General features: G+C 56.5%; 1 protein-coding gene across 7 annotated transcripts; it reads right to left on the minus strand.

The window, feature by feature from the left end:
• Positions 1 to 24,017, minus strand: SYNE4 (spectrin repeat containing nuclear envelope family member 4). Of its 7 annotated transcripts, none has more exons than XM_084612099.1 (13): positions 23,621 to 24,017; positions 21,171 to 21,305; positions 14,318 to 14,572; positions 13,606 to 13,756; positions 11,874 to 12,056; positions 10,419 to 10,556; positions 7,774 to 7,968; positions 6,258 to 6,552; positions 5,560 to 5,666; positions 4,105 to 4,261; positions 2,501 to 2,655; positions 1,608 to 1,669; positions 1 to 853 (listed from the first exon to the last, which is right to left on the minus strand). In XM_084612099.1, exons 3-13 carry the CDS (start codon positions 14,443 to 14,445, stop codon positions 646 to 648), a joined length of 1,779 nt encoding a protein of 592 aa, XP_084468225.1. In that variant the 5' UTR covers positions 14,446 to 14,572; positions 21,171 to 21,305; positions 23,621 to 24,017; the 3' UTR covers positions 1 to 645. The 7 variants fall into 7 exon arrangements, with proteins under 7 accessions (XP_084468225.1, XP_084468226.1, XP_084468228.1 ...); XM_084612100.1 differs by lacking the exon at positions 23,621 to 24,017 and adding an exon at positions 23,286 to 23,565 and having other exon boundaries at positions 14,318 to 14,568; XM_084612102.1 differs by lacking the exon at positions 23,621 to 24,017 and adding an exon at positions 23,286 to 23,565 and having other exon boundaries at positions 6,324 to 6,552.
• Between the last annotated feature and the right edge of the window lie 962 nt (positions 24,018 to 24,979).

The raw sequence follows: 24,979 nt of genomic DNA on the forward strand, positions 1-24,979 counted from the left end.
TAAATTCACTTCAACACGTTTACTTAAACTTGGCATTTACAGAGACTCGGATCTGGGTGGGCCCGGGGACATGTTGTGGGGGGTTGAGTCCTGATTTGCTGTCAGAGAACAGGAGAATTTTCCAACCAGCCCCATTCCCTGGGGAGCAGTGGACCTGCCAAGGACAATGAACACAAGGGGTCCTTGTAAGATGACCAGATGTCCCAATTTTATAGGGACAATCATAATTTTTAGGTCTCTTTCTTATAGAGGCTCCTACCACCCCCACTCCCATCCCAATTTTTCACATTTGCTGTCTGGTCACCCTCAGTCCTTGATCGGTGCAGTGGTGGGACCAGCTCATTTCTTGAGGTTCCTTCCAGCCATAAGCTTCTGGGTTTGTGCAGGTCAGCTCCGGCGGTACCGCTGAGCTTCTTCCAAAGGCCCCGGAAGGATCCAAAAGGTGTTTCCTTCACGGGCAGGCTCCTTGCGTATCTGGGCACGTCAGGAGGTTGGGACCTTCCTCCGAAGCGAGTTGCACAGCGGATGCCCAAGGAAAATCCACCCGAGGGTAGCACTGAATGGTGGGAAGTGACCCCTCCCCACTTGGAGCTGCCCCGACCACTGGGGAAACCGTGGGCTCTCGGTGGCATTTTCCCACCACGCCTACGTAGGAGGTGGCCCGTTGACGTACTTCAGCATGAAATGGAAGGACCGGGTGTAACAGGGGGTTTCAGCAAGGGAGAGAAAGGAGGTGCTGGCCAGGAGGAGCAGGAGCAGCCCAGCCGCAGAGAGCAGCAGCCTCTTCATTCTGGCCAGGATCCTGGGGCCCAGGCGAGGTTGATCTGGGAAAGCCGAGGGCTGCGACATAGGCCTGGAGGCAGGAGAGATGCCAGGGTTGGAGTTGGCACAGGTGTGGGGGGAAAGAGAACAGCCAGGGAAGAGGCCCGCTGCAGCTCAACCCCCCTCCCTGCGAGCTGCTCCCATGGGACTCGCCTCTCCCTGCATCCCTTTCTCTGCGCTGCTCTGTCCCCTGGCTGGGGGACCAAAGCCCCCTCCCGAGGGGTGACCACCAAAGCCAGTGGAGTGGGGAGGGAGCCTGGTGGCTGTTTCAGACAGAAGTGAGTATGGAGACCTTTGCTCCAGGGCATGGGAAAGGGGCAGGTCTGGCTGGGGCTGGAAAGGACGGGCGGCTAGTTAGAGACAAGGAGAGGGGGCGCTAGAAAGGCTGGGCTGGCTTCATGGCTAGCCCACTGGGAGGTCCCCACCCAGCACCACCCCTGCCCCTCACGTCTCGGCCTCATGCGCCCAGGCCGACCGGAAAACTCAGCCACAACCGGGCTGCGCTCGGACTGCTCCAGGCACCCCTTGGGCACATCTGCTCTTGCTCTCCGTAACCCTTTGCAGGTGGGCAAGGACCCATGGGGTGGTGACCTGGGACAGACGGCTGGGGGCACTGGTGCAACATGCTAACCCACCCCACTCCCAGGAAAGCAGCTGTGGCAAGGCAGGGCTGGGAGGTGGGGAGATGCCAGGCCTGGGGGTCAGTTGGGGGAGGTCGGGGCAAAGGACATCTGTGTGTCATTCGTGCCCCGCTCCCACCGTGGCTCAAAGCTGCAGCCTCCTACCCCTTCTCAATGACGACTGCCACGTCCTCAGAGCCGGGACCAGCCTGATTCCTCTCCCAGGGCTGCAGAAGGAAGGATGGAGAGGGGGGGCCGTTAGCTAGGGCTGGATGGGGCCCAACACCCCCTTGAGCTATGGGCTCTGCATGGCCAGGGCATCCGAGGTACCAGCCCCAAGCCCACCACACGTGGGGCCTTCTTCCTTAACTCGTGCGGGGAGAAGGAAACTTTACAGCGGGAGAGGTGCTGTCTAGTGGTTAGAGCAGGGGGCTGGGAGCCAGGACTCGGGGGCTCTATCCCCAGCTCTGGGAGGGAGAGGATCTAGTGGGCTAGAGCAGCGGGGGGTTGGGAGTCAGGACTCCTGGGTCCTACCCCAGCACCAGGGAGGGGAGTTATGTCTAGCCCCATGCTTGGTTCATGCACTGGGCGGGCATCGCTCTTTCTAACGATCCGCAGTACAAGGGGGCCTCCCCTCCTCGGAGTGGCCAGGCACGTCCCTGCTTAGCTTGGGGAATCTGACACCATCCCAGCACAAGGCACCCCAGCTGAGATCACCCACGCTTGGCCTTGCTGCTTGGGGAGGGGAAACTGGTGGGCAGCCCCATCGCTCTGAGGCCTGCGGGTGGGGGTGGATAGAAAGGGGCAGGGGCGAGACCAGAGGGGAGGACCTCCGCCCCAGCCCAAATCCCACTTGCATCAGCTCCCCCTAGGGTGCCCCATCCCTGCAGAGGTCACGGGGCTGACCCCCAGATCAGCACTGCCATCCCCAGCACGGAAGGGAAAGCTGCATGGAGCTTGGGGCCAGGAGAGATCTAAGCCCTGTAGGCACTGGGGATGTGGGGGTGTCGGTAGGCTGGGGTACCTCCCTGCCCCCTTCAGGGTGCAACCGTGCTCACCTGCATCACTTCCGGCTTGCCCTGCTCCACGCCGGTCTGGCCCAGCCAGCTTTCAATCCGCTTGGGGTCAAAGCCCACCATCTCTGTCTGGCAGCAGGCCTCGCCCCCCAGTGCCAGGCCCTGGGGATGCCAGCTGCCCTGCCGAGGGCCATTCCCTAAGAGGAGAGGATGGCGCAGGCGTGACTGCCAGGGGCAGGACTACAACAGAGAGACACCAGCCCAGGGGAGGAAGGATGACCTGGTTATTCGGATACCAACCTGGGAGAGAGCAGGGCTGGGCTCAAATCCTTGCTTTGCTACAAGCTCCTTGGACAAATCACTTAGCCCCTCAGTGCCTCAGTTTCCCCTTCTGTGCAATGGGGATACCAGCCTTACAGGAGGGTTGTGAGGCACTTGGCTTAGTAATGCGGGGGTGGGGGGGCATCAGCAGGTAGCTCAAAGGAGTTAATAATGGGGGGCTGCAGAGCCAGTGGCGTGGTCTATGCAGCCCTTTGTCTTCAGGGTGCTGGTTTGATACCATCCCACCTCAGTACATGCTGCCAGCTCATGGCTGGTGGGTGGTCTCCCTGCTGTGAAATGAGTTTGTCAGGTCTCAGTCAAGTTCCTGGGGAGTCCAGTGTGTCCCCCCCCCACCCAGCAGAGGGGCCCAGAACTCAAGGGGCCCTGGAGACCGAGCTCATCCCCGAAAGGGGAGTCTTTCCAGAGCAGCGGCTGAGAAATAGATCTCGGGGGCTGGTCACACGGGACCTTCCGCCAGTCCTGAGCCTGGGTGTTTTATGCTGCAGAAACCTGTCCTGCACTGAAAGGCACTAAGACCTCACAACTCGCTCCACGGCACAGCCATAGCGCCGGGGCTACAGACAACCAAAGGCCACATTCAAGCCCATAAAGGGCCAAAGCCCTGCCCTGGTGCATAAAGTACCTTCCACCGTAAGTACCTACGCGGGAAGGAGAGATCTGATCGTAGAAGACACTTTTATAGGAGCACAGAAAGGCAGAGTGAAATCAAGCTGCTGGGACGGGAAGCTGGATAATTTAAGAATTAACCATTGGAGCAGCCCCATAGGAGACACGGTGGATTCTGCATCGCTCTCCACGGAGATCAGATCCTCTAGCTCAATCACCAGATCTGGGCTGGCTGCAGCCTGGCTGATCCGAATGGCCCCTTCTGGCCTTAGGCTCTATGAATCACCCGGCTCCCTCCGGTCGGTTTCCAGCCAGACTGGAGGAAGTCTATTCAGAGGGGTTGGGACTAGAGCTGGGAGAAGTGTTTCAGTTTTCGGTGACAAACGCAGATTCGGCACGTTTTGCAAACCGGGGACAGTTTTGCCAACTCGTTCATGTTGCAAAAACCAAAACCACAACAGGACCCCGGTGGCAAACACACAACTCTAGCCCATCTAGACAGCAGCCAGTGCCAGGTGCCCCAGAGGGAATGAACAGAACAGGGCAATTATCGAGGGAACCAGTCCCAGCATCTTTTCTTATGACCCCGCTAATGAGGGGCGACTTGTGAGTGTGAGCTACCGAGGGGCTCTCTTGGTAGCGGGTAGGCAGTGGTCAGCTGGACTGGACTGTGACGGGCCAGGAACCGAGTTACTTACCAGAACTGCCCCAGGCAATTTCCACCTTCCTTCTGGTCGCCAGGGAGAGACAAGGCCTGTCCTGGGAGCCCAGCTGCGCCTGCGTCCAGCTCCCCAAAGGGAATGGCCTGTTAATAATAGCCACAGCTCCTCCCCAGGAGACAGGGTTAGTCTCATTCTTGGGTTACAGGGAACGGAGGGACACAACCACAGATCACGCAGTGAATCAGGGTTAGAACAGGGAACAGGACCCAGGAGTCCCAGTACCTCCCCGCCCCCTGCACGTGTCTGTAAACACCTTCCCCGCCCAGAGCTTGGAACAGAACCCAGGAGTCCTGAGCCCCACAGCCTCCTACTCTAACCACTAGACCCCACTTCCCGCCCAGAGCTTGGGATAGAACCCAGGTATCCTGGCTCCCAGCCCCCTGCTCTAACCACTGGACCCCGCTCCCTCTTACAAATACAAGAGGGAATCACCTTGTCTCTGATTCCCAGTGAAGCCCATAAGCAGCAGGGGATCGTGTTAGGCAAGGGAAGCTCACCTTGCTACTGATCAGGCTACGGCTGGTTTAGGGCTAGACCAAGGCTGCAGCGGCCTTGCGGTTAAGGTGCTAGGCTGGGACTCAGGAAACCGGCGTTCAAGTCCCAGCTGTGTGAGACCCTGTGCCAGCCACTTCATCTCACCGGGCCTCAGTTTCCCCACCCCTCAAACAGAGAGAGTCCCACTCTGCCTGTGAGTTCTCTGAGGCACGGCTGGTCTGGTGCCCTGATCTTAGTTACGGTGTCTGGGCAGCACCTGGAGCCACGGGGCCCTGATCTCAGTTACTGGCATGACGGGGCCCAGAATTTCACTCCGGGAGCTGCTGCTGTAAAGCAGATAATGAAATGCGGAGAGGGGCTTACGTGACACGGACGGATCCTACGTGGGGAGGGAGGAAACACAAGCCTAAGGGCTGAGAATTGGTCCCGGAAATCAATCAGACCCCCGGGCCACCACAGAGGTACCAGTGTCTGGGGGGACCAAAGGGGACTGTCCCCCACATACACTTTTTAAACATGGGGGTCCATGCCTCTCCCCACCCCCTTTTTGAACCTGAACTCAGCAGGGGAGCTGTGGGGGAAGCATTCCCTCCCTCCTCCGCAGCTGGCCCCTGACTGGAGCTGGGTGGGGTGACTGGGTGGGGTGGCCCTGTGACCTGGGACTGGGCCCCCCAACTTCTGCTGTCCACCCCTCACCCTGGGCCACTGCTGCGTAAAACCCCTTCCAGGACTTCGCTTCGATGCTCCCCGAAGGAGTCAGTTTCAACACACCCGAAACCACCACCACCCCCCGCCGTTTACAGAGGAGTCCCAGGAAGCCCCCGCTGGTACTTTTAGGTTTAAGGCCAGCAGGGGCCAGCAGACCTCTGGTACGTGTCACCCAGTGACCCCTGTATCAAGCTCAGCCCTCTGGGATGGACTAAGACAGCTACCTACATTCAGGTCCTCGTGGCCGGCGCCTCTCCCGCATCCGGCCGGCCAGCTGGCGGGCGCATCCGGCTGGCAGCTGCACCTCCAACCCAACTCCTCCCACTGGCCCACACCTGGAGAGAGGGAACGGCGGAGGGTGGTATCGGCCCCTTTAAAAGATCCGCCATGTCCTCCATGCCCCCTAGGAACTGCTGCAGCAATGTTGGGCTGGCCCAGCTCGGCTGCCCCCTTTAAGGGATTACCCCTTTAAGGCAAGGGGGGTGGGCAGGTCTGTGCACCCCCAACCCATCTCCAGGGCCAGGAGCTGAGGCCCTTACAGCGAAGCCCCAGCAGGGAGGTGGCAGCTGGGTCATTGTTGGGGGTGGGGGGTCAGTCCCTTTCAGGGTGGCCCACCCCTGCCATATGTGGCAGGGGCGGGAGGAATCTTTATGGAGAGAGGTGTTGTCTAGTGGGTTAGAGCTGGGGAGTGTGGGGGCAGTCAGGACTCCTGGGTTCTATCCCCAGCTCTTGGAGGGGAGGGAAGTCTAGTGGTTAGAGGGTGGGGGAGCTGGGAGTCAGGACTCCTGGGTTCCATCCCCATCTCTGGGAGGGGGGCAAGAAGCCACCTCCTACCCATCATCGGGGGCAGTTTGGGGGGGCTCTGCCCCTTTAAGGACTCCTCTCCCCACCACTGCAATTCAGGGCAGCCAGAGCCTGCGACCTACCGCAGCCCGTACCCGTGATGGCGCTGCAGTAAGATGAACCCTCTTCGTCATGAGACGTGGACCCACCCACGTCCACCGAGGGGTCCCACTCCAGGTCCAGGCTGCCCCTCCAGGCAGCCCCGAACGGATGGCAGCGCCGGCAGCAGAGAGCCTTGTGCGGGGTGGACTGGTAGATCCAAGCAGCGGGATGGGGCCCCCTGGCTTCTCCCTCGACCTCAGGCTTCAGTGATGCATCTGTGAAGCAGTCAGACTCCACGTCGGTCTCTCGGTCCGACAGCCACTCGTCCTCAAAGACCTGGTGGGTGAGCAGGGAGGGTCAGCAGGAAAGAGACAGCGGCTCCCTAGGCCTTCAGTAGCCTTTAACTAACCCTCCTGCAATGGATCCTGCAGGGGGCAATTCCAATACACCTGAGCTAAAGGAGAATCCCCAGTCATTGTTGGCAGTAGAGGGGCTGTGACACACATTCAAGCCATTTTTATTCTAACTGCAGAGGGGAGTGAAGCACACACAAGCTTGTAAATTATAATATCTCGCCTGACAACCCCCAAACACTTTGGAAACTGATTCCCAGAGATCACCTCATCTAGCTCTGTGGCTACAGCTGCAGTTGTTTATCCAGAGAGCCCTCCCCCAGGGCTGAGATGATGTGGCAGCTGTTTACACAGAGCTGCCTCACCCGGTGCTGAGATGCAGCCACCTCTGGGGTGGGGCGCGGCAGCCAAACAACAGCTGCAGAGCAATGTTTCACAACAGCTGAGGAGCAGAAGAGAAGAATACTTGAACCAGCTGAAAACGTGGGGGGGAGGGGACGGACTAAGAAGGTAAAAATGCGGCAGTTCACAAGGAAATGTGGCCACGAGCCAGGCGTTTCGTAGCCCAGCTCTTGCCAGAAAAACACCACAATGAGCACCCGGTGCCTGGACCTCTCCCCTCACCAGCACAACCAATGCAGCCCCTGCCACCAAACCTGGGCCTTGGGGTCTGGCGAGCGCCCCCCTCACTGAGCCCCCGCTCTGCTTCTTGCAGCATGCCAGCTGGAATCAGCTGACTTAGACTGGCGCATACTCCCCTTTGTGCCCCCCCAGCCCGCATCACAGATCCCCCCCGGTGCCACCCTGGGGCACTGGGGTCAGCACTGAATGCATGGGGACAGCGCCCCCTACTGATCCCCCACCCCACTCCCTGCTCACAGCGCCCCCTGGTGCCAGCACGGACTGCAAGAGGAGCACGCCTCATTCTGTGCCCCCACCCCTCTTTGCAGAAGAGCGCCCCCTAGTGCCACCGGGGGGCATTACAGTCAGCACTGACAGAGGAGCACTGCCCCACAATGAATCCCCCACCCTGGGGGTCCTGTGGCCCCGAGGATTTTTCTGGTAAATCTCACATCCATAGTCTGGGCAGGGCTGGCCCTGCGCAGCCGGAGAGATTTGCTGGGACTGCAGCACAAGGTCACCCAGGGGCCCGGTGACGGTTGAGCTGCAGTGCCCCGTGGCGCGGGCTCTGCCCCACGCGTACCAGCCTCATGCTGACCAGCCGGCGGCGGAAACGGGACACCCGCCAGAAGACCTCCTGGCAGTAGCAGCTCAACTCCTGCAGCTCCTCTTCCAGGATCTCGGCGTCCTGCGGCTCGCTCCTCTGGATCAGCCGCTCACCGGACACCAGCAGCCAGTCGAGCCGCTCTGCGTTGGACTGCACGGCCTCCTGGAACTCCTGGGACAGAGGGGAGACATTAGCCAAGACAATGGGGCTAGACCCTCCTTGCTCCCTGCAAACCACCCCGGGAATCTTAGCAGGCATGGTCTCCGATTTATAACTTATCCATCAGCACAGGGCCCCCTACGGCCATGCTGGGGCACTGGGGTTTGCACTGGAGAGCACCCCCGATAGAGCCCCACCGTGCTCCCTGCAGCACAGCGCCCCCTCGTGCCACCGTCTCAATGCTGCCCCAGAGAGGAGGGCAAGGCCAAATAAATGGCCGATCCCAACACCTACGGGGCATGGTCGCCCCTCCAGTTCCTGACCCTGCTGAGCTTGCCAGAACAGAGCGGCTCGGCGCCCAAGGTCACAGGGCTGCAGCTGCTCAGCCACTGGGTTTATTACGTGCCCAGGGACAGGTGCGATCGCGAACTGGAAGCAATAAGCTAATCTCGGTATCAATCTGGCGTCCCCACAGGCTTCCGGGCAGAGGCTGGCTGGTTTGAGCAAGCAGAGTTCTAGTAATACATATCAACACCTGTTCCCTCCTGACCCCAGTGCACAGAGCGGGAGGTGAGGGGCGGGATTTGGGAGACTAATCAGCCCTGGGATATTTTAATACTGCTCAGTGCCTTCAACCAAAGGACAAAGTCCACACAGACACGGATAAAGGGGTGGGTGGAATACGGCCTGCTGACTGAGATCCCTCGGGTGGGACTCGGGAGATGTAGCCCGCTAGGTGACTTGGGGCAAGCCACCTCCCCCACACTGTGCCTCAGTTTCCCCATCTGTCAAAGGGGGAGAACAATACTGCCTCCTTTGGGAAGCGCTTTGAGATCTGCTGAGGAAAAAGCTAGGGATTCTTGGAAGAAAAGAAGAGCTAGTTTTCCACTGGCCTGAGGCCTGGCAAACTCATCTCACACAGGCCAGCAAACAGCCCATCCAGGGGAAACACTCATCAAGTTTCAATCCCTATTGACCACGGCCCGATGGGAACGGATGACCTCAAGGTGGAAGGCCCCAGGCCCCAGCTTAGTGTTTTATACAGGGAGCCTGCAGCTATCCATCCCTGCACAGCGCTTTGATCCAGGTGATCGCAGCAAATATTTCAGTTTCCTCTCTGAAAACCCACCCGCCTTGTCCCTTACGGACTTGTAACGTTTATGATCACAGGGGTGGGGCATCTGTCTGCTGCCCCCTGCTGGTGGGGACGAGCCCTGCTCTGTGCGTGCGCAGAAAGTGAGAGGAGGCACAAAAATGACACGGGATAGAAGAATTCACTTCCCAGTTGACGTGAGACCAACCCAACCTACCCTGATCTACACGACGCCAAGCTTTGGGGAGGTCTGAGCTTGTGTTTGAAGGAAGCAACATGGAGTCAGGACTCCTGGGTTCTATTCCTAGCTAGCCTCCCTGTAAGACTTTGGCAGAGTCACTTCTCTTCTCTGTGCCTCAGTTTCCCCATCTATAAAACTCAGAGGAAGATATCGACTCGTATCCCTCGGGGGCTGAATTTATGAAGGCGCTTGGAGATCCTTGGAAGGCAGATGCTAGAGCATCACCGGGAGAAGATATTCCCGCGCTGGAACTAGCCTGGTCTGATTCCCCGGCAAAAAAACCCCACGCTATCCTCCTGAGCCTGTGTATTGTTTTAACCCTGAGCTAGCCGCCGTTTCTCTGGATGTAGTGACATCTCAGCACCTGACAGGTTAAGTGAAACGTGTCACCCGAAACCAGCTCGGCCGTACGTCATTATCTAAAAATAAAATTTCCCCTTCGGTGAAATCATTACTGTTTTCTATGTCAACAGATGATCAGGCGTGTGCCTGTGTACACAGGCGTCTCTGCTCGTGCTCTTCGCCGGTGCTACCCGCCTGCTGGCCACAGAACGATGGACTTTGCTCACTCGCTGCTCTTCCCATTCAAAGATCACAGACATTAATTGATAGCTCATGAGTTCTGAGCCCTCCCTGCTTCCCATCAGAGGGGATGGGGGGGAAGAATATGCAAGGATCACTTCACCCTGTGCAGAAATGCAGCCACCTCTGGGGTGGGATGTGGCAGCTGCTTATCCACCGCACTGGGACACTGGGGTGAGCACTGATTCAGAGAGGAGAGCACCCTGCTACTGAGCCCTCACCTGGCTCCTTGCAACAGGCGCCCCCCAGAGCCCCACTGGGGCATAGGGGTCAGCACCAACTCCAAAGGGAGTGCACCCCCTACTGAGCCCCGCAGCACAGCGCCCCCTAGTGCAACACCAACTCCAAGAGGAGCGCAGCCGCTATTCAGCCCTCAGCCTGCTCCCTGCAGACCAGTGCCCCTCGCACATTGTGCAAGGTCATGCTGAGATGAGGCTGCACAGACGTGTGCATTGCACGGATGCATCTGGGAGTTGCAAGAGGCCAATACGATGTATACATGCCCTGCGATCCCTAATCCTTCCCAAGAGGACGCTCTCATTTTACCTGCAGCTCCATCATTTTCTCGAGCGAGCTGCCCCCAGAGAAATGTTCCACATCGGTGAGCCGCAGATCCAGCTCCGTCAGCCACACCTGCACGGTCTCCCGCTCCCACTCAAACTCCTCCCGCTGGCCAACAAAATACTGAGGGGGGAGAAGCAAACAAACAAACAAAAATCAAATAGAGCCAGCAGGTTTAGCAGGAAGTTGGACATCAGAAAATTCACACTTCAGTGTCCTTCTGCTTAGCACTAATGACGCTAGGGGTTATTAATGATTATAATAAAGGGCCAGGATTTTGAATTCTTGACAGACACGCTTGCAGAAGTGGCTGGTAATTTTTAGGCGCCCCTCTTTGTTTTTGTCCTAAGCACAGGAATCTCTTGGGGGCAGAATGATTTTTTGTCCAGTGTTCGTACGCCGCCTGGCACAACAGGGTACTGGTCCATGCCTGTGGCTTCTAGGTGCTATCACGATACAAATGGTGAATCAATAACAACACTAATTAATCCGATGCTAGGGTGGTACCCCTGAGTTTCTGAAACTTTGCTCTTTTTCATAGAATCATAGGACTGGAAGGGACCTTGAGAGGTCATCTAGTTCCGTCCCCTGCACTCATGGGGGGACTAAGTATTATTTAGACCATCCCCGATGGGTGTTTGTCCAACGTGCTCTTAAAAATCTCCAATGATGGAGATTCCACAACCTCCCTAGGCAATCCAGTGCTTAACCACCCTGACAGTTAGGAAGTTTTCTCTAATGTCCAACCTAAACCTCCCTGGCTGCAATTTAAGCCCATTGCTTCTTGTCCTGTCCTCAGAGGTTAAGAGCAATTTTTCTCCCTCTTCCTTGTAACAACCTTTTATGTACTTGAAAATTCTTACCATGTCCCCTTTCAGTCTTCTCTTTTCCAGACTAAACAAACTCAATTTTTTCAATCTTCCCTCATAGCTCATGTTTTCTAGACCTTTAATCATTTTTGTTGCTCTTCTCTGGACTTTCTCCAATTTGTTCACATCTTTCCTGAAATGTGGTGCCCAGAACTGGACACAATCCTCCAGATGAGGCCTAATCAGCGTGGAGTAGAGTGGAAGAATTACTTCTTTTGCATTTTGCTCAGCCGAGTGGCGTGAATCTGGGCCTGATCAATTTCACTTTCTGGGCCAGATCCCCCTCTTGTGTAAATCAGTGTTGCTCTAATTCACACCAACTGAGGATCTGAACCGTTTCACTGTCCGTGTCTCCCTGCCGAGTAAGGGATATCCAGTGTAACAAGGGGCAGGTTTATACGCCAATCCTGTCTCCCTCCCCACCCAAATATTATTAGTGGGAGAGACACCATGGGCACATTTCTTTGCCTGTTAACGACCCCAAATTCCTGGGCACAAAGATGGAGCCTTGAGCTGCCTCCCCACCATGCCAGTGCCCCTCCCTCCCTCCCAGGGACCCACCAGCTGGTACCTTCAGTCTCTTGAGAATGGCAGCAGCTCGTTTCTGGAGGTTGTCCCAGCGCTGATTGCTCTCCTGGACCGCGGCCTTAAGCCGGCCCTGCAAACTGATGCTGTTGGCCTGAACCAGCTGCCGGTACTGCCTGTTTAAGGACTCCAGATGGTGCAACTTCTCCTGGATCTGCCTTTCCAGCACCTGGAGGGAGAAAGGGACACCAGCACTGGTGAGGAAGAGCAGCCTTGTTGTTGTAGCCCTGGACTAGGACTAGCTTGGATGCTGGGCCCCTGCTATAGACGTCGCAGTGTCGCTCTGTGCCTCAGTTTCCCCATCTGTTAAATTTGAATAATTCTCCCCTCTCTTGGGGCAGGACGGGGCTGTGAGGATCAATTCATGAGCAGCTGTGCTGTGTTCAGGGACTGCAGTCGTTACTCTCTGGTGAGTATGTGTTACAGGGCCCCCACGGTGCTGATCTGCAGAGCTCATCCCAGAGTTCCGTCCCCAGCTCTGGCAGGGGAGTAGGGGCTAGTGGTTAGAGCAAAGGGCTTGGCGGCAGGACTCCTGGGTTCTGTTCCCAGTTCTCCCACTATGTAACTCTGCTGTAAGTCACTTTATCTCTGTTTCCCTATCTGTCAAATGGAAATAACCAAGGCCCGGCTCAGGGGGGCAGAAACATGAGATGAAATGAAACGTTTGCAACAGGCAGCCGAGATCCTTGAAGGACTATGGAAACTGGCGACCCCGTTAGCCTCTTGCCAAGGGGAAGGACTGGGGGGTTATAAATGTTCCCCTTGTTTGATCTTCTGTGTATTCAGCTCTTGCTGCCACCTTTGAAATAAAAGGACTTCAATAAACACAACTCAAAGACTCCTCTGCTACCGAGGGTCTCCCCTGAGGTCTCTTTCAAGAGACTTCCTGCCAACCCTGCCCTACCCTGGCTGTGCCAACATCAGTGCGCAGAAGAAATCATTCAGTTTCTTCCGGTATTATTTAATAGGTGTACTACACTACCATCTACTGTCCCCATGCTGAGCCCTATTAGGTTCATTACGGTAGTTCATTACCGGTTGCCATCCAGGATCTAGGCCCCATTGTTCCGAGCCTTATTAGGTGTATTATGATAGCATCTACAGTCCCCATCGGGGTTTGGGGCCCCATCATGGTGAGCCTTATTAGGTGTATTACAGTAGTGCCTATAACCCCGGTTGGAGTTTGGGGTCCCATTAAGGGGAGCCTTATTAGGTGTAATACAGTAGCATCTACCGTCCCCATCACGCCTTGTTTTACTATGTATATTACGGTAGCACCGACATCCCCATCCAGAATTGGGGCCCCATCAGCTGGGCCTTATTATGTATATTATGGTAGCCCTGACATCCCCATGCAGGATAGGGACCCCACTGAGCTGGGCCTTATTACGTATATTACGGTAGCACCTCTATCTGCCTCCAGATATGGGGGGGCCCCCATTGTGTTGGGCCTTATTATGTGTATTCCGGTAGCACCCACATCCCCATCCATTGTGCTGGGTGCCACACAGACACGCAGCGAGAGACGGTCCCTGCCCCAAGTCTAAATAGTCAAAAGGTGGGAGGGGAAACTGAGGCACAGAGTGGGGCCAGGACTGGCCCAAAGCCACTCAGCAGGAGGGTGGCAGAGCTATGCATAGAACCCTGGTGTCCCTGAGTCCCAGGCTAATGCTCCATCCACTGGGCCACGCTGCCCCTCTCCCCACCCCCATCCTCACCTCGAACTTTTTGAGCTCCTCCTTGGCCACAGCGAAGGGCACCTGGGAGGAAGCGGGGGAGGCGGCCCACAGCTCTGCCCCCCGCAGCCAGTCCTGGAAGCGGGACAGGGAGTCCAGGACCCGCTCGTGCAGCCGGCGGGCCTGCTCGGCCCTGCAGCGAGACAGAGAGGAGCCTCACAGCGCCCACGCTGGCATGCCGCCCCCCCGGTCGCCACCCCCCCGTGTTACGAACGCCAGTGACACCTGCTCCCCTGCCGCGCCAACAGAGCGACTGGAACGGACCAGAGACAGGGACGGGGAAAGCCAAGGGCCTGGCAGCTTGGCACAGCCGCGGGGGACATCTCTAGAAAATATAGACTCGCCCCCACCAGCCCCCACCCCCTCCACTCCACCAGAGCCCAGTCCCCCTCCTATCTCCCCACTGCATCCCACCAGCCCCCCCTCACTCCTCCCCCCACATCCCAGCTCCCTTCATCCTCTCTTTTTCCTGCTGCCCACAAAATGACCTCCTTCCCCCCCCCCCCCCCAAAAAAAACCCAAGTAACACCAGCACCCAAATCCCCACAATCTTTTGCTTCCTCGAAGGCTTCTGGGAAGGTCACTGGGCATCTTGCAGGTGGTGGGACCCAGAAAGGCCGACACCCCCCCGTGCCCTGATACTGGGCAGGGTCTCCCCCCTCCCCAAATACCAGAGCCTGGATCTCGGCCTCACCTGATCCGTTTCTCCACGGAGGCTGTGCGGAGGCTGCAGCCGGCCACCGCCTCCCCCCGGCGCACGGAGAGCATCCGAGGCTTCAGAAGAGCCGAACCGAAGCTCTGGGCCACGCTGTCCCCCTGCATCTCCGGCTCCCCCTCGCTTCACAATCCCCGCGGGCGTCTCGGGGATGCCTGGGCATCTGGACAAAGCCTGGGCATCGGCAGGGGGCGCAGGACTGCCCCTCCTGGGAGCGGGTCCGGCCAATCCTGTCTGGGCACAAACGGATCTCACCTGAATAACAGGGCCGCCACTCGCGGCTAGTGCTGGGAGAGCCGCACAGCAGGGCCACCCAGAACCCAGGGTCGGGGTGGGGGGCCTGCTGGGGAGACAGGAACTCCTAAGGGCAACAGGTGCAGAGAAAATCCAGCCACCACCACCCCCGGGGGAGAACGCTCCGCTCTCGTAAATTCCAGCCACGCTGGGAGGCCCCTGGGGCAGAGGTATTCCCGAAGGGAGCAGGGAATGGTGTCACTGCACGGAGGAGCTTCGAAATAGGTGGAAACTCGTCTGAAATCTGTCCCCCCTCCCCCCACCATGCTCCCCAGGCAGTATGGAGATGGCATTAGGAGCAGATCAGGGGTGTGGCTGGGGCTCACTGCGCTGTGACTATTCTCTGCCCCCCAGGGCCCATAGGGGGCAGATTGGGCCTGTAGCCAGAGGACACTGCACGGTGGATATTCTCTGTCTCCCCCGCCCCCCCCACCCCGGGCCCATAGGGGGCGGATCAGGAGTGTGACCAGAGCGCAGTGCGCCGAGTCTATTCTCTGCCCCCCACTCACTTAGAGCAGCCGCGAGGCTGCTCTAACTGACACAAAAGGGCCAAGAATACGGAGAGTGCAAAGGAAGTTTAAAGCACCCAGCCGTGGCCCCATATGGACAGATGGGGCAAGTGACAATCAGGGCCTGTATTCCGTGGGGGAGGTGGCTGGGCTTTGCCGCCACTTTGCACTGCCTCTGGCCTGCCAGCAAGGTCCGGGAGCCCTTCCGTTTGCAGATGGGATGGCTGAGGCACATCAGACTAGCAGCAGACCTGGACCCAGGAATCTCAGAATGGTGGCTGGGGAGACTGTGTTGAACATAGGATGGGAGGAGGTAGTATTAGGGGCGTGGTGAAGGTGGCTGGAGAAGAGGGGAAGACTTTTTAAAGACGTCCTGCAAATAAGGTTACCATATTTTCAGTTTCCAGAAAGAAAGACACTGACAGGAGGGTACAGTTGGGGTCCTGGAGGGGGTACCTGTCGCAGGGGTACTCACTGGAGGGGGTGAGCGGGGGGCGCAAGCCTGGGACACAGCAACAGCCGTCGGTCAGCACCTCCCTGTGGGACCCCCGCTCCCCAGAGCTGGGAGCTGGGACCCCAGTGGGCAGGATCCAGCAGCTATGGCTGCAGGGGAATGGACCAATCAGCTGCAGATGCAGGGGAGGGCACTAATCAGGGCTCTTTCTGAAACGCGAGGGCTGCGCTACAAAAATCCCGGACGTTGCCTGTTATCTGAAAAATCCGCCCAGTCGGAGGACGGAGCCTCAGAAAAAGAGGCGACGTCCGGGCAAACCCAGACGCATGGGGGTAGCCCTACCGGCAAAGGAAAACAAAATAGGGTGTAGGCCCCTTTAATTTGGCTTCCGTTCGTTCCCCATAGATCCTGTTGGAGATCCTGCTTCGTAAAACCCAAGGCCAGCAGGGCCCAGTGTAACCAAGTAGCGTGACCCGCCACGTAGCACGCGCCAGAGAACATAAGAACGGCCAGACTGGGTCAGACTAAAGGTCCATCTAGCCCGGTGTCCTGTCTTCCGACAGTGGCCAATGCCAGGTGCCCCAGAGGGAATGAACAGAACGGGTCATCATCAAGTGAGCCATCCCCTGTCTCCTATTCCCAGGTTCTGGCAAACAGAGGCTAAGGACACCCTCCCTGCCCATCCCGGCTAATAACCATTGATGGACCTATCCCCCACGAACAAATCTAGTTTTTTTTTTAACCCTGTTATAGTCTTGGCCTTCACAACATCAAAGTCCTGCCCCAAAACAATCCCTAGCCCAAATCTCTTTGGAAAATACCCAGCCCTAGTTTAAAAATAGTCAATTCAATTTGAAAAAAGGATCAGGACTTTTCAGCTTGGAAAGGAGACGACTAAGGGGGGATCTGAGGGAGGTCTAAAAATCATGACTGGTGTAGAGAAAGTGACTCAGGACGTATTATTTACCCCTCCACATCACACAAGAACCAGGGGTCACCCAATGGAAGTAATATGCAGCAGGTTTAAAACAAACATGAGGAAGTACTTCTTTACACAATGCACAGTTAACCTGTGGAATTCATTGCCAGGGGATGTTTTGACAGCCAAGACTGTAACAGGATTCAAACAGAATTAGGTAAGTTCCTGGAAGGACAGGTCCAACAATGGCTATTAGCTAATGTGGTCAGGGACGCAACCCCATGCCCTGCCTGTTAGAAGCTGGGAGTGAATGACAAGGGCTGGATCACTTGATGATGACCTGTTCTGTTCACTCCCTCTGAAGCATCTGTCGGAAGATGCGATAATGAGCTAGATGGCCCGTTTGTCTGACCCACTATGGCCATTCCTATGTTCAGTAATGGAGAATCCACCATGACCCTTGGTAAATTGTTCCAATGGTCTCACCGTAAAAATCTACACCTTATTTCCAGTCTGAATGTGTCTAGTTTCAACGGCTGTGGGATCATGTCATGGAACGGCTCCTGTTGCTATTATGGCTGCTCTGCAGAAAGGGGTCCCTGTCAAACACCAGCTGAGCCTTGCATCCCATGACAGTCTGAGATTTCATTAAAGCCCCAGCACCCTGGCCCACACGCTCCTTCAGGAGCACCCGAAGGAGTCAACCAAGCCCCCTCAGGTAGCGAAGGCAGCTGCCGACTATCAGGGGTGCCCCCAGACTCGCAGGTCAGAGCGTGGACGGATGGTTGCCAACACAAGGGCGAGGAGACGGGTCGTAGGGCATGGCTGGCGGAGGCAGAGCACCAGGGGAACAGTTTCAGGCCGGAAGGGATCATTAAATCATCTAGCCTGGCCTCCTGCAGAGCGCCCAGCAGGACATTCCATTCCACCCAAATACCCCGACACGGAGCTCAACTGAGATCAAACTGTGAATCGTAGGCAGAGACCCAGGGGCCAGCAGGGCCCGAGGCCCATGCCATGGCAGAGAATTGATTAGGTGAGAGATGCCCGGATGATCCCAGCAGACGACCCATGGCCCATGCTGCAGAGGAAGGCAAAAAAACCACACCCCAAAGTCCTTGCCAATCTGAGCTGGGGGAAATCCCTTCCTAGCCCTGAATCTGGGCATCAGTTGGACCCTGAGCATGTGAGCAAGACCCCCCAGTCAGGCATCTAAGACCACCCCAGAGCGCTGGTCCAACCCATCCAGTGTCTCGTCTCCTGCTGTGGCCAATCCCCAATGCCTCAGAGGAAGGTGAAATTTGCCCTCCCCGCCCCCAGATTACAACTGTGCATAGGAGCGGGGGGCGCAGGGGCACCTTCCTGACCCTGCAAGCAACTGACTGGCACCTTGAAGCAAGTATTATGAGCGTGACCCTTAGAAGAAGCAGAGGGACAGGACTTTTTGGGCACAGAGCCCACTGAAGGGGCAGACATGGAGATTTCTGAGTGAGGAAGCTGCCTGCTGCTATTTCTCCCTATTGTGTTCAGGGAAAACAGGACTTTCTGCACATTCTGTGTAAACAAACACCTGGTGATCACGATATTTTTTTCCTCCTAATGGAAACAACCCTGCAAGGCCCCAAAATATTGGCTAAGGGGCTCAGGCCAAAGGGGCAACATTAGTATTACTAGGTGTATTACGGTAGTGCCTAGGCACCCCAGTCATGGACCAGGAGCCCATTGTGTACATTTGCATTCCTATTGGGTGCATTACAGTAGCTTCTAGGCGTACTAATCCTGGACTGGAGTCCCATTGTGCCAGGCACTGTACATTTTGATGGCAATTGGGTGTATTGCGGTAGGCCAGAGGGCATCCCAGCAACAGCCCATGACCCCATTGTGCTAGGCACTGTACAAACAGTCCCCTCCTTAGAGAGTTGCCGATCCAAATACAAGACCAGGTGGAGACAGACAGACTGGGGCGGGGGGGACAGATGGACACAAGGACACAGTGCTGGGCAGTGGGACAGGCAGTGGTCTTACCAGCCCCCAACCGGTGCCAGCCCTAAACTCCAGCCTGCGGCACCTGCCTCCCCACTGGCTCAAAGATCCTGGTCCTACAGCTCTGCCTGCCTTCCCCGAACAAAACAGACCACCCAGGGATCTGCCGCTGCCAGCAGGGAACCGTCTTTCCTCTGCCTCCTTCTCTGCCAGCCAGCAGAACCGAAAGCCAAACCCGGCAGGTCGTCGGCTCCAGCCCGGGCTGAGCCAACCGCCCTCCTCCCAATCCTCAGGTTTCCTGGTTTGTTCCTTGGCTGCTTTTGTGCCAACCAACACGTGATTTGTTTGTTGTGCTCAGGAGGCCATAACTCGCCCCACCCGATTGTTGCTCAGCGGTTTCCAGGCCACCTGCTTCGTTAGCGAGCTGCAGCCCAACCTCGGGGGGCAGGCGAGCGCTAAGAGGCGCAGGAAAAGATTTCCCCCTGGCCCAGCATTGCACGGCCGGCTAAGCGAACAGTGGCGGGGCATCGATAGATTGCGGGGATGGACGACACCCCAGCATCTTAATTGGGGGGGGGGGCGGGGGGGTTTCCCGTCATCTTGGGAGCTTCAGCCACATGTCGAAGGCGCAAAAAACTCAGGGGCAAAGCCAGGATTAGAACCCAGCACTCCCGCCTCGCAGCCCCTTACGCTGAACGCTTTAGAATGGCCCCTCCACAGTGCTTAATTTTTAACAGAACTGTGCCCTGGCCCCTCTAAGCTTAGCAGTTCATAGCCCCAGCACCCGGTCCCTGAGTAACCCAGCAGACCCCACTCCCCTGCCAGAGTTAGGGATCGAACCCAGGAATCCTGACCGACTCCCAGGCCTCCCTGCTCTAACCACTGGACACCACTGTCCTCTGATAACTGGGAAGAGAACCTGGGAAAGGAGTCCTGATGCCCAGCACGTACTGGCCCACCCACTACCCTCCTGTGCTGCCCCCTAATAAAAAGCATGACATGGGATTGCTTTCAGTACCACCCTGCATGTCCTGTCTGGATGGGCCTTTCCCACTCCATTGTACCACCACCCTCTGGAAAATGAACCTGCTGGAGGAGTCCTTAAGTCCTGAGCAAACAGACCAAGAATTCTGCAAACACATTCAGGATCCAGAGTCCACCCCCGCGCCCCCCCCCCGTCCCGCCCAGGGACGATTCTGAATCCCGCCCCCCATGGGGGGCTGTGAGCCTGCAAAGGAGCTAATGATGGCCTAAGTGGGCCCCGGTTCTCAATCACGGTGAGGCTCTCCTGTGCTACACAGGGGTGGAAACAACCCCCCCGAGAATCTGCCCCCTGCAGCTGGCATGGAGTTAGCGTAAAGGTTTTGTGCCAAGCCTCTGGTGTAGGGGCTGGATCTGTGGGTGTGGCCAGGGTGCACTGGGTTATTTTCTGTGGCTGTTTTCTGCCCCACAGGGCCTATAGGGTGCGGATCAGGGGCGTGGCTGGCCCATAGAGGGAGGATCAGGGGCATGGCTGGGGAGCCCTGCGCTTTTGGCTAGTCTCTGCCCCACAGGGGCAGATCGGAGCTAAGGCTGGGCAGGATGCAAAGAGGACACTTACAGCCACCTCTCCTCAGCTATGCCCTGAACGCAGGGTCGGGGCAGCTGAGAATCAGAGTAACCCCGAGCCCTTCCCAGTCCCCTGTGTACACAGCCAGCACTGCAGGCAGCTTCCCCAGCACATAAAGCTGCCAGGACCCCCAGACCTTTACACTCCTGAAGCGCCCTACACCCCCCAATCTCACACTGTTACTACCGAGTCCAAAGCGTCCTCTCTGTTGGCTATTGAAAACCAGGTGTGGCAATTCCCCAGCTCCAAGCACAGGGTCTCCATTGGCCGAGCACCTTCCCTGGACTGGGGTTTAGGGGGCACCAGGTGGAGATATGCAAACAAACAGGGATGCGGACAAAAGATCCAGCGTGATCCTGTGGGATGGGCCCTAGATTGGAACTCCACAGACCTCAGTTCTAGTCCTGGCTCCGCCAAGGACTGTAGGCCACTGGTTTCCTTTCACTGTGCCTCAGTTTCTCCTCCCACCCTTTGTCTAGTTAGATTGAAAGCTCTCTGGGGCTGGACTGTCTTGGCACGACAGAGCCCCTAGCCACCACGGTGATATAAAATAAAGTGTAACCACTTGGGATTTTCTGATCCACCCTGGCCCCCATGTCTATGGAAATTCCTGCTCTTTGCAGGCTCCACCAGGAAATCCCAGATCCTTCTGACCCTGGACTTTGACCCCAATTCTGTGGCTGCCCCTATTTTAGAGAGAATGTGGGAAGGGGATGGGGGGTGGAGGGAAGACAAGGTCTGAGAGCTCCTGAGAATTGGGCAGACAGGCTGGAGGCCATCAGAATTGTTATCGACCATTCTGACTGGGCAGCGATTACACAGCTGCGAATGATGACGGCAGGCACTTTGCTTTTCCATGCCTCAGTTTCCCCATCTGTAAACATGGGGGTATTGATACGGACCTGCCTTGTAAAACACTCTGAGGTCTACCACTGATAAGAGCTAGGGATTGTAATTACCTTCCCTCCCCCTCCTTCTGTGTCCCAGAAACTAAATTTGCAGTTTATCTGTTGAAGAATAAGAAATAAGAGCAGGATATTTCTTGCTCCCCAGCCCCCTCTTACCAGAAGCCTTTGTCAGTCACGGTTAGATTCCAAGGTGGGAAGACAGGAGGATGGTTGCTGAGCTGCCACAAATTCCTTTCAGTGGGGCAAGATGAAGAGTTTTTCAGGAAGACGCTTCCATCCTGATGCCGAGCCCTGGAAGGCAGCGACCAGAGAAACACCGGATTATTTTTGTTCTAGCAGCCAAACGCCAGTTCTCCGAATCTGAAAGGCAACTTGGTCTCCCGCACTATGGGTGGCAGCTGAATTCACAGGGAGACATCATGATCTTTCTAATGTTAGTTTTTGTATTACAGTGGAGCTTAGAGCAACCGAGATCAGGGTCCCAAAGAGGATGAGCTTTGATACAGGTCTACACTTCAAATGCTGCAGCTGCACTGAAGTAGCACCTCAATGAAGACAGGAGGGCTTCTCCCCTCAACATAGATAACCTACCTCCCCGGGCTATATCGACTGGAGACTTCTCCAGGCAACCTAGCGCTGTCCGCACTGGGACTTAGTTTGGTTTAAGTGCATCGCACAGGGGTGTGGATTTTTCACACCCCTGAGCAACACTTATGCAGACCTAATTTCCTAGCGTCGCCCTGCCCCCTGTGGACCATGCAGTTAACGGGGCTCAGCAGAAGGGCCCGGGGTCTGTTCCTAGGGCCCTGTTTGCAGGTTCAGGGCTTGCGTTTGCACTGTACCTAGTGCATTTCCATTGCTACCAGAAGCAAGTGTTGAATAAGCGTCACAGGGCGAGTGACATTACATCAGTCAACTTATCCAGGGGAGGGCACTCAGCCCCTGGCTGCTAGGTTGGGGTCCCAGAGACAAAAGTTTAAACCCAACATTTGCTTTGAAGCTAAAAAGCAGAGTGAAACCCTTTCTAGCAGGCAGGGCCTGCTCCTGCCAGCGCTGGGCACCTGGGACTGCCAGCAAAGCCACCAGGAAACGAAACTAGCCAGGTGGTTATTGGGCCCTCGAGACCTGCCTTCCAGTCCCAGCTCTGCCAAAGGTGAGTCACTTTCCTCATTTGGGAAGTGGGGCTAACGCTACATTGGTTAGGCAGTGAGCTCTTCGGGCAAGGAGCCGCATCCATCACATACAGCTCCTTGCAAACCGGAGCCTATAGATGCTAGGAGAATACAAAGAAGAAGGACTGTCGGGCATGATCCGGCGTTGATCCTGCCAGATCTATTTGGCAGCACGCCCCTTTAAGCCTGTGCTCCAGGAGTTCGTGCCGTAATGCTGCCCCCTGACAGGGATATACTGTAAATCCCAGGGAAGCCACAAACTTTGTACTTTGTCATTGACCAGGCCACGTCTCCAACCTGGCAGCCAGGGTTAAAATGACAGAATAAATATTGACTGTGGAGTGCACACCGGCCCCTCAGATCCAGCTCCTGGTGAAGCTTCCCCAGCCAGGAATCTCCCATCCCAGCACTCCCTAAATCCAGGGGAGTCGGGGCAGCTTTGCCAGGGAAGAATGGAGCCTCGTGTTTCCATTGCTGCTGTTTATGATGGTACCACCTTGCCACCCCAGCTGAGAAAGGGACCCCGATACGCCAGACAGATCCCCGACTGAGCCTGGTGCCCCATTGGGCCAGGTACAGCACAGACCTTCCCCCCCACCCCACATCAGGGGCCCCCATTGTGCCAGGCATAGCACAACCCCTCCCCAACCAAGATCACGGGACCCCCACTATCAGTGCAGCACAGACCCCTCCCCCAGCGGATATCAGAGGGCCCCATTGTGCCAGGTGCAGCAGACCCTAATCATAACCGGGGCCCCACCGCGCCTATCACAGCACAACCCTGCCCCCCCCAACCAAGACTGTGGGGGTGGGGTGAGTCCCCATTGTGTTAGGTGCTGCATGGACCCCATGTGCTGGGAGCTACATAGACACAGACTCCCTGTTCCAATAACCTGACTGTTGAGTCCCCATTATTCCCCCCTTCCCTCCTCACCCCGCCCCAGCTTTGACAGATGGAGATTTGCAGCCCAGAGACCAGGTGAGATCAGCACCAATTGCCTCCCCTTTGCAGCAGCCTCAGAAAGACCAGCAATTGAAGGGGCCAGTAATGCCGGGCGCTCCAGCCAGCTGCCTTGCCCAGCGGCTGCCCTCACCGTACCTGATACGCGGAAGGCTTGATTCTAATCCTCCGTGGCCCACTGGATCCGCAGTTCAACCCCAGAACCGAGGTCCATTTGCATCTCCAATGCTGATCAATCATTAACAGGTCCCGCTCCCTCCTCCACCCTGCCCTCACGGCAGCCGGGTGAGTCAGGCACCCGCCTGGCTGCACATCTCCCCACCTGTCTGGAGATGGGCGGCGAGCTATAGCCCAGGTTCTCTCCTGGCTTTAGGAGCAGGTGGGCAGGGCTGGGAGAATGGCACAAAAGCGGCACCGCACAGACGGAGGGAGGGGTGGAAAGGTGCCAAGTAACCTGACCTGCTCCTGCTTACCTGTCGAGGGAAGAAGCCCAGCCCAATCCAGCCACCCGGCTTGCTCAAACAAATCCAGTGCATGCAAAGCAGCTCAGTTGGTTTCAGAAAGGATTGGGCCCTTAAGTCTTAACCGGTTCAGCCCAGAGCGGGGATTTACCCTGGAACGTTACACCCCCTACCCCGGTTCATTGTTTGCAGACTCATCTGGGGGTAGAGAGGAACCGAATTCCATGGCTGGACTGCCAACCCCAGACAGATACGGCCTGCTCTCTGTTAACGAGGGGTGAGGGAGAGCTGCCGGGAAATGCAATCCCTCTGGGGTCAGGGCGCGGCCCAGGGGCCAGTGAAGCGCCCAGTGTGCTGACACTAGACACAGGTTAGAGGTGGGGGAAATGAGGTGCAGAAAGGGGAAGTGACTTGTCTAAAAAACAAAAAATGCTGAGACAGTGACAAGACTAAAACCCAGGAGTCTGGTCTCCCGTAATGGCCCCCTCCCATAGCTGGGGATAGAACCCAGGGGTCCTGCCTCCCTGCTCTAACCACTAGACCCCACTCCCCTCCCTGAGCCAAGAATAGAACCCAGGAGTCCTGGCTTTCTCAGTCCCCTGGCTCTAACCCCCCCACTTTCCCCGCACAGAGCTGGAAATATCTGAGTCACAGCCCTGCTTTTTAGCCTCAAGACCATCTCAAGCCCTACAAGCTCTAGAGAAGGCTCAAGGGGTCGAATTTCCTTCACAAACAGGCTGGCTGATGGCAGATATGGGAAGAAAAGCAAATAGCTGTATAAAGCACTGGGATTTCCCCAAAGGGTTTAAGCGGACTGTCCCCACCAGCAGGGATGAGAAGGAACCCTGCTTGCATTACAGCCAAACAATGGAGACACAAATCCTGCCACATTAAACTATTGAAACTTTTACCATTAAAGAGGTAGGATCTTTTTAACCCCATCCCTCTTAACTGTGTTCACTACGCTGATCTGTCCGAAAATTAAGAAGCAGGCTCTTGTACCCGCAAAGGAAATTTCCTGCAAAGTTGGAGGGAAATTTAATGAGACGTTTGTGGGAAGACAGATTATTTAAAAAATAAAAAAAGTGATTTTGCAATATGCAAGCACAGTAGGCCCTTCTAGTGGCAACAGGAAGGATAGCAGTCTACTACAGCTAACAGCTGAAGGAGTTACCCTTTTAGCTCAAGAGGTAGCACACTGTGCTGTGGATTTTGATTGTCCCGAGTTCAAGTCCCGTTGTGAACTCACTCAGTGACAAACTTTCATAGCCCAGGCATTTATTTTTGCAGTTCTGCCGGCTACAGATGGGAAGGCTCTGGCTGCTGCATTAGGAAAACAATCTCCATCATTTCAGGGACCGGGTGGGGGTG

This window comes from Lepidochelys olivacea (assembly GCF_965140295.1).
Source record: "Lepidochelys olivacea isolate rLepOli2 genome assembly, chromosome: 23".
Taxonomy (NCBI): Eukaryota; Metazoa; Chordata; order Testudines; family Cheloniidae; genus Lepidochelys; species Lepidochelys olivacea.

What these genes read in the sequence shown, in the direction of transcription:
- SYNE4 (XM_084612099.1), bottom strand. Translation starts at nt 14,445, where the DNA reads ATGCAGGGGGACAGCGTGGCCCAGAGCTTCGGTTCGGCTCTTCTGAAG. An exon ending in CCATTCTCAAGAGACTGAAG is followed by an intron (nt 10,557 to 11,873) that starts GTACCAGCTGGT and finishes CTCCCCCCTCAG; the next exon opens with TATTTTGTTGGCCAGCGGGA. An exon ending in AGAAAATGATGGAGCTGCAG is followed by an intron (nt 7,969 to 10,418) that starts GTAAAATGAGAG and finishes CCTCTGTCCCAG; the next exon opens with GAGTTCCAGGAGGCCGTGCA.